At 43.7% G+C, this 13,528-nt stretch overlaps 2 protein-coding genes across 2 annotated transcripts in view; one reads left to right on the top strand and one right to left on the bottom strand.

The window, feature by feature from the left end:
• Positions 1–438: 438 nt before the first annotated feature.
• On the top strand, positions 439–2,521 carry LOC137353439 (ferritin heavy chain-like). Its single transcript, XM_068019733.1, has 4 exons — positions 439–696; positions 1,197–1,343; positions 1,460–1,585; positions 2,090–2,521. The coding sequence occupies exons 1-4, from the start codon at positions 595–597 to the stop codon at positions 2,243–2,245; spliced, it is 531 nt and encodes a 176-aa protein (XP_067875834.1). The 5' UTR covers positions 439–594; the 3' UTR covers positions 2,246–2,521.
• A 1,505-nt stretch (positions 2,522–4,026) lies between these two features.
• LOC137353588 (uncharacterized) overlaps positions 4,027–13,528 on the bottom strand; it is a 47,568-nt gene continuing 38,066 nt past the window's right edge. The window contains exons 11-13 of the mRNA XM_068019947.1: positions 11,202–11,348; positions 10,968–11,093; positions 4,027–4,477 (exon numbers count right to left, since the gene is read on the bottom strand). Coding sequence (XP_067876048.1) covers positions 4,322–4,477; positions 10,968–11,093; positions 11,202–11,348 — 429 coding nt within the window. The 3' untranslated portion in view covers positions 4,027–4,321. The remainder of the gene's footprint in view (positions 4,478–10,967; positions 11,094–11,201; positions 11,349–13,528) is intronic.

The following is a 13,528-nucleotide window of genomic DNA, read 5'->3' as shown; positions in this document are numbered from 1 at the left end:
CTTATCAAATACTTTAAATCTTGTTAATGGTCAATGCAGGGACTTGGAGTGTTTGGTCTGACTGGGGGATAATATTAATTAATTTTACAATTTTGTGCCTTATTTGTCGTGCCCTCAAAAAAGGGGGCAATTTTTGATGCAACCCAGTGTCTCATCTTAATTGCCAATAAAATCAATTGGCTTTCACCTGGTGGCCCCTTTTCTAAAAGGGCACAAACAATAAATTGAAGATATAAATAAAGCAGAGGAAACTTATTCCTGCCCCTACCGAATGTCTCCTTGTCGGTTTGATTAGAAAAGACACACAAAAGACAAAGCCAGCGCTCCAGGGGTTAACCAAGCTGCCGATTGCTTTTGCTGAATCATGTCAGAGAGGCGGTGACAAGGCAGGAGATTGTGGGCGGTGAACTGCCCAATAAATAGAGGTTACTGGGCGAGCTGTAGCTCAGATCTCGGGTTGTGTTCTTGCTTCAACAGTGTTTGAACGGAATAGAACCCAAGCTTCGTACTTTCAAAACGAAAAAGTCTTTTTTTTTTTAACACTTTTTTTTCTTCGTCAACTTGCCTTTTTTTTTTTGGGGACAACAGATCAGAATGGCTTCTCAAATTCGCCAGAATTACCATCAGGATTGTGAAGCGGCCGTTAACCGCCAGATCAACATGGAGCTTTACGCCTCGTATGTTTATATGTCCATGGTAAGGCGAAAACGAATGTGAAATACAGGGTGTAGGCGACCATTGTAAACTCAGGATAAACTCTTAAATTCTATCTGTCGAATAGTAGAGGGGGGGGGGGAAAGAATCTTTGCAGGAAACCCTCTTCTAGATGTATGTGTCGCGCAGTCTTTTGTATATCCTTTACTCTTTCTCTCTCTTTCTTCCCCCCCCCCCCCCCCCCCATACTATTAATGATTTACTCACTGCTTGAATTGCACAAAGGGATTTGCATCTGAGCTTTAAAACACTAAGATCTGTGACTGGTCTACATGAATCCCATTATGGCGTTAGCCCTGTGAATAAACTAACTCTATATTGTACCATAAAATGCAACAGAAATGATTAATTTCCAGCTGCCTCACCTTTTCCATATCTGAGCCTCAAGACTGCACAAGGAAAACCTGTTTCCTTCTCTAGGGTGTGTTTTTTTAGAAGCTGCTTCCAGGTTCACCTGACTATATTTTTGTTTTGTCTTTTAGTCTGCCTTTTTTGACCGGGATGATGTTGCGCTGAAGAATTTTGCCAAGTTTTTCCAGCATCAATCCCACGAGGAACGGGAACATGCTGAAAAACTGATGCAATTCCAGAACAAACGTGGGGGCCGTGTCATTCTCCAGGACGTTGCGGTGAGTACAAAGAATGGCTTCCCAACACATCATCCTGTGTGTGTCTGCCTCTCTCTTTCTCTGTTCAAGGTTTGTTTAACTTGTCTGATCTCTCTCTCTTTCACCCCCACCCATAGAAACCTGACCGGGATGAATGGAACAATGGCCTGGAAGCGATGAAGTGTGCCCTTCACCTGGAAAAAACAGTCAACCAATCTCTCCTGGAGCTGCATAAACTGGCTTCAGACAAGATCGATCCCCATGTAAGTATCGATCTTACTTTCATTGTTCTACCCAAGGCCCAATCCTGGTCTGCTTTTACACGACCCCACCCCCAAAGCGCTTGATATATCCACGCCAACTGTAGACTTAGGCTGGGAAATGCTATCTTTTGTCTCCGTATTTACGGCACAAGAAGGCCGTTCGACCCAATGGGTCCACGCTATTTATGCTCTTATTTACGTGAGATTTCTCCCACCTTCAGAAACATCAAGCAAAAAAATAATTTTTTTGCTTGATCAGATTGTGGCTCAGTCTCGGAACCCTGAATTTTGTGTGGGGTAAAAATTTATATTTTGTGACTCGATGCATCAAGTCATCAGCATAATTGACTACTTTAAATGGTCTTTACAAAGCGTCTATTGGCTGCATGCTAACTTTTTTTTAAAAGGTAGGTTAAATATGCTACAATCCAAACTGAGCACTTTAGTGCTAGCTTCACATTTTTAAAAAAGTCCTGAATGCTCACTGCAACTCCTCTATTCTAGATGTGTGACTTCCTGGAGACTCACTACTTGGATGAGCAGGTCCAGGCCATAAAGAAGCTTGGAGATTTCATCACCAACCTAGTCCGCATGGGAGCACCTCAGAATGGCATGGCAGAGTATCTGTTTGACAAGCATACCCTGGAAGAGAGCAGCTAAAATATCCAACACTTGGAAATCAACAGTGTGCCTATATTTCCACTTCCTCCACCACCTCCTACTATTGATGCTTTTCACTTGTTAGGCATTGTTTATCTACCTTTTTAAATTTGTCAGTTTTGGTACAATCTTTAAATGGGGTATTAAGTTGGTTGTGAATTGTAACTATTGCAGTCAAGTTTTCTATTGAGGTGGGGAAAGCCAAATGATTGTAAAACTGTATGGCACAGCTGTTGATCATGACCTGTTGGTAAATAAAAGTTTAAAGTGTTGAAAGTCTGTCCTTTTTTTTTTGCTTTAAGTATTAAAACTTTACAATGCATGCCCTTTTACTCATCCTTTCCCCTTTTTTTTTATTTTAAAACCCTTAACAATCTATCAGTACAGGTCAAATGTCTGAAGCAGAATGCAATCATTCTACAGCACTGTAGATGGGTGTAGCTAAGGTGAAACTATTTTTAGCTACCCACATTTAACAATAGATGAAGACATCTTTTTAAATATAGGCTAGGCCTAATTCCCTAGCAAAATAGAACCATAACATTCTTCTGCCATGTGGCCATTCTATATAACATCTACTACCATTCAGTAACTAAGGCACTCTTAAATACTTTATTTACTATTGCACCAAAGATTGCAGTAAGGGTTAATGTACTCGTGCATGAACTAGTTACTAATCAGAAATGAACTTAATTATATTTATCCAAGATTTGTACTGGAGGAAGCTTATTACAAACCTCTCATTCGTGCCTGCACTTTTCCCTAATTACCTTTAGGGAAGGAAATCTATCATCCTTACCTATTCTGGCCCATATGTGCCTCCATTACTCTTAAATGCTCTCTTAAAATGGCATAGCAAGCCACTCAGCTGTACCAAACTGCTAGAGAAAAGTCTTGCACTGTGGATGTACCTATACATAGACTACAACAAGCTAAGAAAGCAGCTCACCAGCATCTTCTCATAGGCAATAAATGCTGGCTTAGTAAGTGACACCCACATCCTGTGAAACAGTTTAAAAAAAAAAAAATTCCAAGTACAAAATCTTCCTTTCTACACATCTTGATTCTATTTCGGATGAAATGTTAAACTAAGGTCCTCTCTGCTGTCTCAGGTGTGCATCAGAGATCCTGTGGCACTATTGGAAGAGTGGTGGAGTTCTGGTGTCTTGGTCAATATTCATCCCTCAACCAACATCATCTCATTTATTGCTATGTACGGGTCTGCTGTGTACAAACTGGCTTCCTCATTTGCCTATAAAAAGTGTGACAACACTTCAAAAGTACTTAACTGCTTACGAAAGGTTCTGCATAAATGTAAGTTCTTTGGAGTTGTCATTTCAGATGTCTTGTCCCTTTGAGCACTGCAGTGGCTTAGTTCCCAAGTGCATTATTAGGTGTGGGATAGAGCAGATCAGGAAAGTTTCCAGTTCAATCCCAGGTCTGGCAAGTTAACTGTCACAACTGCAGCAGTGGTGAGGGCCCAAAGTGGACTCAGTGCTCTGAGGTTTAGGTAGAATGGGTTAAAAAAGCTGGGAGCCCTGTGCTTGGTCACTACAAAACCGACAGGCAAGAAAAGACCAAAAGACTAATTACTTAGGAAAATTACAGGAAGGCAACTAGCTACACAACCTTTTGCAGTTCATCCTGTAATTCTCCCCATCCTGAGAAAAGGCATAACCCACTCACTATATTCATACACCGGCCTGGTGCAAGATTCCCTCGTGTTAAAAGGGGCACTAGTCTCTCCTTGTGGATCCAAGACACATTGAGAAGCAAAACAGTAAAGGTTTAACAACTTTTATTTGGGAACAGATTGCAAAGTGTGTTCTTTCCAGAGTGCTTGTCACCACAAGGGATCCACTTTAATGCTGCACTCCATTTACTATGACCATTTGGTTGGTAATAGTGTTACAACAACACATGGAACAGCAAGGTCTACAACCTCATTTATTAAGTTGAAAAATGGAATCCTTTCTGACAAGTCAGGATGATGAACTTGCAGAAAACGAGAAAAGACAGCCTTAACAGATGCAAGCCGTACCCTAATGGGCCAAGTTGGCCAAATGTCATGTATCGTTAACTGCCCTCCCCCAGGGTGTGCTTGTCGAACAGGTACTCTCCCATGCCATTGTCAGGGGCTCCTAACCGCTTCAGGTTGGTGATGTGATCTCCAAGCTTCTTAATGGCCTCAACTTGCTCATTCAAGTAGTTTGATTCCAGGAAGTCACATAGCTGAAATAGGAAGAGAATGTAGTGTTAAAGAGTCCATATCGCAACTTACTTCACCCAATAGGGCAAACTCCAGATCTAGCTCTAAACTGCTTGCAGACCCCGCTGATAGATTTAGAGTTACCAGCCCCAATTCATTTACATTATCCAGTCAATTAGGGAAACAAATTTCAAGTTAGGAATTTCCCCACAAACTAATCAGATAGTTCTTGATCACCGAATCATGCCTCTGAATCTCCCAATACAAAAGATCCTCGGAGATCTTTGCACTCCTCTAATTCCGGCCTCTTGCACATCCCCGATTTCACTGCTCCACCTTCAGGAGTCTAGGCCCTAAGAACTGGAATTTCCTCCTGCCATGCAGACCCCCACCTGCCAAGAATGAGGCATATTAATTTTGTCACATGAATACTGATTTTAAACTGTTGCTGGAGAGAAGAAATGACTTGTTAAAAAATCACCAGACATTTGGGCTGGAAGGACATTTGCATACTAAGAGAACCTGCTTGTGGAGACAAAGGATCCAATTAACCCAAATGGATTTTGATCACCAGACATTGAAGGTGTAAGGAAGCACATTCCAAAGACTGCTAAGGGAATACAATCCACAAACCTTGCAGGAGAGACTGTTCCAAATAAGGAGCTAGTCACATGATCAGCCTGCTGGGCAACCTGTTTTTTTAAAATTGTGCCACAGAAAGGCACAGAAGACAGTTTGAATCTGAAGCTGGAACAAGGAAGCTGCTCTCTCTCTCACTTTCTCCCAAGCCACTGGACCCACGGAAGACACGTAAACCTCAAGAGAGAAAAGACTCTGACACCCAAACAAGCTGAAGCATGCACTAGGCCCCAACGAATTGTAAGATTTACAAGCAACCAAAGACTCCACAGCAAACTCAAAGGACTGTAACTACCAGATATTGCCTCAAACTTTTCCCCTTTATTCCTTCTACCTTTTCTGTCTCTATCTGCATGTGTGTTTATCGCGTATGCATGCTAGCGTGGTTACAGCGCATATTCGTCGTCATTAACCGGATTAGAGTTTAAGATTAATAAACTTCCACCTTTCTTGTTTAAATCTAAAGAAACCTGTCTGATTTCTTTGCCTTGAACAAGCAGTGAACAAGCAGGATTCACTGAGAGGGAGTTAAAACACGGTGTTTTAAATTTAAATCCTGTTATGGTTAAACTAGGCAAAAGCTGAGAGGGAACCCCTAGACCCCTTCTCACCTGATCTTAACACCTCCCTAAACCTCTCCACCTCTCTCTTCCTTGTTAAAAGTGCTATATAAATGAAAGTTGTTGATGTTTGCTCACATGGGAATCAAATTTCCACATTTTGAATTAGAATTAGAACATTACAGCGCAGTACAGGCCCTTCGGCCCTCGATGTTGCGCCGACCTGTGAAACCATCTGACCTACACTATTCCATTTTCATCCATATGTCTATCCAATGACCACTTAAATGCCCTTAAAGTTGGCGAGTCTACTACTGTTGCAGGCAGGGCGTTCCACGCCCCTACTACTCTCTGAGTAAAGAAACTACCTCTGACATCTGTCCTATATCTATCACCCCTCAACTTAAAGCTATGTCCCCTCATGTTTGCCATCACCACCCGAGGAAAAAGACTCTCACTATCCACCCTATCTAACCCTCTGATTATCTTATATGTCTCTATTAAGTCACCTCTCCTCCTCCTTCTCTCCAACGAAAACAACCTCAAGTCCCTCAGCCTTTCCTCGTAAGACCTTCCCTCCATACCAGGCAACATCCTAGTAAATCTCCTCTGCACCCTTTCCAAAGCTTCCACATCGTTCCTATAATGCGGTGACCAGAACTGCACGTAATACTCCAGGTGCGGTCTCACCAGAGTTTTGTACAGCTGCAGCATGACTTCGTGGCTCCGAAACTCGATCCCCCTACTAATAAAAGCTAACACACCATATGCCTTCTTAACAGCCCTATTAACCTGGGTAGCAACTTTCAGGGATTTATGTACCTGGACACTGCTCATCTACACTACCAAGAATCTTCCCATTAGCCCAGTACTCTGCATTCCTGTTACTCCTTCCAAAGTGAATCACCTCACACTTTTCCGCATTAAACTCCATTTGCCATCTCTCAGCCCAGCTCTGTAGCCTATCTATGTCCCTCTGTACCCTACAACATCCTTCGGCACTATCCACAACTCCACCGACCTTACTGTCATCCGCAAATTTACTAACCCCCCCCTTCTACACCCTCTTCCAGGTCATTTATAAAAATGACAAACAGCAGTGGCCCCAAAACAGATCCTTGCGGTACACCACAGGGGCGGCACAGTGGCGCAGTGGTTAGCACTGCAGCCTCACAGCTCCAGCGACCTGGGTTCAATTCTAGGTCCTGCCTGTGTGGAGTTTGCAAGTTCTCCCTGTGTCTGCGTGGGTTTCCTCCGGGTGCTCCGGTTTCCTCCCACATGCCAAAGACTTGCAGGTTGATAGGTAAATTGGCCATTATAAAAATTGCCCCTAGTATAGGTAGGTGGTAGGGAAATATAGGGACAGGTGGGGATGTGGCAGGGATATGGGATTAGTGTAGGATTAGTATAAGTGGGTGGTTGATGGTCGGCACAGACTCGGTGGGCCGAAGGGCCTGTTTCAGTGCTGTATCTCTAAACTAAACTAAAAGACCACTAGTAACTAAACTCCAGGATGAACATTTGCCATCAACCACCACCCTCTGTCTTCTTTCAGCTAGCCAATTTCTGATCCAAAGCTCTAAATCACCTTCAACCCCATACTTCCGTATTTTCTGCAATAGCCTACTGTGGGGAACCTTATCAAACGCATTACTGAAATCCATATACACCACATCCACTGCTTTACCCTCATCCACCTGTTTGGTCACCTTCTTGAAAAACTCACAAAACCGTGCTGACTATCGCTAATGAACTTATTCTTTTCAAGATGATTATAAATCCTGTCTCTTATAACCTTTTCCAACATTTTACCCACACACAAAGTAAGGCTCACAGGTCTATAATTACCAGGGCTGTCTCTACTCCCCTTCTTGAACAAGGGGACAACATGTGCTATCCTCCAGTCTTCCGGCACTATTCCTGTCGACAATGACGACATAAAGATCAAGGACAAAGGCTCTGCAATCTCCTCCCTGGCTTCCCGGAGAATCCTAGGATAAATCCCATCTGGCCCAGGGGACTTATCTATTTTCACACTTTCCAAAATTGCTAACACCTCCTCCTTGTGAACCTCAATCCCATCTAGCCTAGTAGTCTGAATCTCAGTATTCTCCTTGACAACATTTTCTTTCTCTACTGTAAATACTGACGAAAAATATTCATTTAACGCTTCCCCTATCTCCTCTGATTCCACACACAACTTCCCACTACTATCCTTGATTGGCCCTAATCTAACTCTAGTCATTCTTTTATTCCTGATATACGTATAGAAAGCCTTAGGGTTTTCCCTGATCCTATCCGCCAATGACTTCTCGTGTCCTCTCCTTGCTCTTCTTAGCTCTCCCTTTAGATCCTTTCTGGCTAGCTTGTAACTCTCAAGCGCCCTAACTGAGCCTTCACGTCTCATCCTAACATAAGCCTTCTTCTTCCTCTTGACAAGCGCTTCAACATCTTTAGTAAACCACGGCTCCCTCGCTCGACAACTTCCTCCCTGCCTGACAGGTACATACGTATCAAGGACACGCAGTAGCTGCTCCTTGAATAAGCTCCACATTTCGATTGTTCCCATCCCCTGCAGTTTCCTTCCCCATCCTACGCATCCTAAATCTTGCCTAGTTGCATCATAATTTCCTTTCCCCCAGCTATAATTCTTGCCCTGCGGTATATACCTGTCCCTGCCCATCGCTAAGGTAAACCTAACCGAATTGTGATCACTATCACCAAAGTGCTCACGTACATCTAAATCTAACACCTGGCCGGATTCATTACCCAGTACCAAATCCAATGTGGCATCGCCCCTGGTTGGCCTGTCTACATACTGTGTCAGAAAACCCTCCTGCACACACTGGACAAAAACTGACCCATCTAAAGTACTCGAACTATAGTATTTCCAGTCAATATTTGGAAAGTTAAAGTCCCCCATAACAACTACCCTGTTACTCTCGCCCCTGTCAAGAATCATCTTCGCTATCCTTTCCTCTACATCTCTGGAACTATTCGGAGGTCTATAGAAGACTCCCAACAGGGTGACCTCTCCTCTCCTGTTTCTAACCTCGGCCCATACTACCTCAGTAGACGAGTCCTCAAACGTCCTTTCTGTCGCTGTAATACTCTCCTTGATTAACAATGCCACACCCCCCCCTCTTTTACCATCTTCTCTGCTCTTACTGAAACATCTAAATCCCAGAACCTGCAACATCCATTCCTGCCCCTGCTCTACCCATGTCTCCGAAATGGCCACTACATCGAGATCCCAGGTACCAACCCATGCTGCAAGCTCACCCACCTTATTCCGGATGCTCCTGGCGTTGAAGTAGACACACTTTAAACCAGGTTCTTGCTTGCCAGTGCCCTCTTGCGTCCTTGTAACCTTATCCCTGACCTCACTACTCTCAACATCCTGTACACTGGAACTACAATTTAGGTTCCCATTCCCCTGCTGAATTAGTTTAAACCCCCCCAAAGAGCACTAGCAAATCTCCCCCCCAGGATATTGGTACCCCTCTGGTTCAGGTGAACATCCTGTTTGTAGAGGTCCCACCTACCCCAGACAGAGCCCCAATTATCCAGGAAACCAAAACCCTCCCTGCAGCCACGTGTTCAACTCCTCTCTCTCCCTATTCCTCGCTTCGCTATCACGTGGCATGGGCAACAACCCAGAGAAAGCAACTCTGTTTGTTCTCGCTCTAAGCTTCCACCCTAGCTCCCTGAATTTCTGTCTTAAATCCCCATCTCTCTTCCTACCTATGTCGTTGGTGCCTATGTGGACCACGACTTGGGGCTGCTCCCCCTCCCCCCTAAGGATCCCAAAAACACGATCCGAGACATCACGAACCCTGGCACCTGGGAGGCAACACACCAACCGTGAGTCTCTCTCGTTCCCACAGAACCTCCTATCTGTTCCTCTTCCCCCTTCCCTTCTGAGCAACAGGGACAGACTCTGTGCCAGATACCTGTACCCCATTGCTTACCCCTGGTAAGTCGTCCCCCGCAACAGTATCCAAAACGGTATACCTGTTGTTGAGGGAAACGGCCACAGGGGATCCCTGCACTGCCTGCTGGTTCCCTCTCCTTCCCCTGACGGTAACCCACCTACCTACTTCTTTTACCTGAGGTGTGACTACCTCCCCATAACTCCTCTCAAAAACCCCCTCCGCCTCCCGAATGATCCGAAGTTCATCCAGCTCCAGCTCCCTAACGCGGTTCTCGAGGAGCTGCAGTTGGGTGCACTTCCCGCAGATGCAGTCAGCAGGGACACTCTTGGCGACCCTTACCTCCCACATTCTGCAGGAGGAACATACAACTGCCTTAACATCCATTCCCACTATTCTAAATTTGTTTCTCTTGTATAGGATGATGATATTAGTGTTTAGTGTCACTAAAATCCCTCAGAGAGGGATTTCCTGATGGCTACTACCTAGTCTAAGGGGTTTGGATTTATGACATTTCCTGCCCAGCGTTTAAAGTAGGGTCACTTAATATGGCACCGGCTTTTTAAAATCGCAGGGAGTGGGTGTTCTGCTGTTTCTGGGTGGAACTTCTATCTGCATCTTATACAATAAATGACTAGCAGATTACATGAGCTCACCTTCCCGATCTATCAGTCAATCATGGAACATTTTCATAATCTTTACCCTCCCAAAATGAGCAAAACAAGACAGTCATAAAGTATGCTCTTTGTTAGATTCTTTCCTTCTAAATTTAAGCATAGAGCCGAATAGCACAGGAGGCCATTCAGCCCATCTTGCCTGTGCCAGCTCTATGAAAGAGCTATCCAATTCGTTCAACTCCCCTACTCAACCCCTATAACTCTGCAAAGTTCTCCTTTTCAAGTATTTATCCACTTCCCTTTTGAAAGTAGAAAGTGCTGGAAATACTCAGCAGATCTGGCAGGATCTGTGCAGAGAGAAACAGAGTCAACATTTCAGGTCTGTGACCTTTCATCAGACCTGCTGAGTATTTCCAGCACTTTCTGTTTTTATTTCAGATTTGCAGCGCCTGCAATATTTTGCTTTTATTTCCCTTTTGAAAGTTACTGCTGAATCTGCTTCCAACACCCTTTCAGGCAGTGCATTCCAGATCACAATGCATAACTTTTTTTATTTTCATCTCCCCCTCTAGTATTTTTGCTAATTATCTTAAATCTGTGCCCTCTGGTCACTGACCCTCCTACCAGGAGAAACAGCTTACTCTAAAACCCCTCATAATTTTGAACACCTCGATCAAATCTCTGCAGAACCTTTTCTGCTCTAAGGACAATAAATTTAAACACCAGTTCAGGATGGCCAAGATTTGGTGAGGTTCGGGCACTCACGCTGGGATCGTTGTGCTCGGTTGCCAGTTTGTGCAGGTCCAGCAGACGTTGGTTAACATCTTTCTCTAGCTGTAGGGCACATTCCATAGCCTCCAAGCCATTGCCCCATTCGTCCTGCTTAGGTTTCTAGAAATACAGATAACTGGTTCATTGGAGTTGAAGGAAATTTCACAACACTGGAGAGAAGTGGGTGGGAAGAGAAAGAAAAGAGGATGGAGGTTTTTTCCCACTAACCTTGATATCCCACAGAACGATTCGGCCTCCACGCTGATTCTGAAACTTCATCAATTTATCAGCATGTTTCTGTTCCTCAACCGACTGCTCCATATAAAACCTAGCAAAGTTTCTCAAAGCAACATCATCCCGGTCAAAGTAGTACGACTGAAGCAGAAAAGAACAGTGCGTGATGACAGTACACACAACACCCTCACCTCCAAGTCACACGCCATCCGACATATACCTCACCGCTCTTTCATCGCCGCTGTGTCAACGTCCTAACATTCGTTATCTAACACCATTTTGAGCAGACTGTCACCACAAGGACTTTAGTGCTTCAAGAAGCAAGCACACTACCATCTTCTCAGGGCGAGTGAGAATGGCTAAGTGTCAGCTGTGCCTCAATGGGTAGCCCTCTTACCTGAGTCAGAAAGTTGTGGGTTCGCATCCCACTCCAGAGAGCTAACACTCCCAATGTATTTGGAAGCACTGCACTGTCGTATAGGTGCCTTCCTCCAGATGAGACATTAAACCGAAGCCCCATCATCTCTCTCAGGTGGATGTAAAAGATCCTACGGCACTATTTCGAAGAGAGGGGTGCTCTCCCCACTGTCCTGGCCAATATTTATCCCACAATCAACATCACTAAAACAAACTTGCATTATCTCAGTGCTGTTTGTGGGAACTTGCTGTGCGCAAATTGGCTGCTGTGTTTCCTACATAACAGTGACTAAATTTCAAGAAAGTACTTCATTGGTTGTTGTTCTGAGTTTGTGAAAGGAGCTGTATAAATGCAAGTTCTTTCTTTAACAATTGAATTGCCTATGTAAACATGTCACACTGCAGTTACACCTTCCTGCCAGTGGAAGCTCTTGCAGCACCTCCACTGGCGGGAGGGAAAATTACAATATGACAAGTATCTTATAAACAGGGAATAGGAATTTATAAAGAAAAAACCTGACATGGAGTACAAGTTGATGTACAGTCTTCAACATAAATCTGTTCAGTTTATATCTATTCATATATTTTCCAATTTCCAATCCATACTATATTTACATTCTGTCCTTTCTCAAAAAACATTAATCTTGAACATTTCCAGGGTTCTGATGAAAGGTCACAGACCTGAAACATTAACTCTGCTTCTCTCTCCACAGATGCTGTCAGAAATGCTGAGTATTTCCAGCACTTTCTGTTTTTATCTCAGATTTCCAGCATCTGCAGTATTTTGCTTTTATTCCAGTTTTAATGACAGGTTAACAACCTGAAACATTAACTCTGTTTCTCTCTCACAGCTGCTATATGACCTCCTAATTGTTTTCCAGCATTTGCTGTTTTTATTGCTGATTTCCAGCAATCACAGTTGATTGCTTTTATATTTATCCCATTCCTTTTTTTTAAAAAAGCTGGTGGATTTAGTCTCAACTGTATTATATTTATTTTATTTTATTTAGAGATACAGCACTGAAACAGGCCCTTCGGCCCACCGAGTCTGTGCCGACCATTAACCACCCATTTATACTAATCCTACACTAATCCCATATTCCTACCACATCCTCACCTGTCCCTATATTCACCTACCACCTACCTACACTGGGGTCAATTTATAATTGCCAATTTACCTATCAACCTGCAAGTCTTTTGGCAGAATCTTCTCTATATATACTTCCTAGAGTTTAGAAGAATGAGAGGGGATCTCATAGAAATCTACAAAATTCTAACAGGACTGGACAGACTAGATGCACGAAGGATGTTCCAGATGGCAGGGGAGTCCAGGACCAGGGGTCACAATCTAATGATAAGGGGTAAGCCATTTAGGAATGAGATGAGATGAGGAAGGATTTCTTCACCCAGAGAGTGGAGAACCTGTGGAATTCTCTACCACAGAAAGCAGTTGAGGACACATCATTAAATATATTCAAGAAAGAGTTAGATATAGTTCTTAGGGCTAAAGGAATCAAGGGATAGGGGGAGAAAGCGGGAACAGGGTACTGAGTTTAGATGATCAGCAATGATCGTATTGAATGGCAGTGCAGGCTTGAAGGGCCAAATGGCCTACTCCTGCTCCTATTTTCTATGTTTCCTAGTGACTGCTAATTTTCAACCTCACTTAAGGCTGTTTAATTTAAACCAATCCCCTATTCTGTGCTTCTTCTAAATCAGCTAGCTTACATTTTGCTTTAGGACTTGTAAAGTGCTGGGTTGTTTGGGGATGGGGGGGGCGGGGTAGATGTACTGCTTTGTTAATTGATGTGCTGGGATTGTGAGGGGACACACTAGGATTGTATGGGGGATGGGCTGGGATTGTGAGGAAATTTGCTGGGATTGTGCAAGGAGATGTGCTGGAA

Source organism: Heterodontus francisci, chromosome 41, assembly GCF_036365525.1.
Source record: "Heterodontus francisci isolate sHetFra1 chromosome 41, sHetFra1.hap1, whole genome shotgun sequence".
NCBI lineage: Eukaryota > Metazoa > Chordata > Chondrichthyes > Heterodontiformes > Heterodontidae > Heterodontus > Heterodontus francisci.
This window is presented reverse-complemented; position numbering and strand designations above follow the sequence as displayed.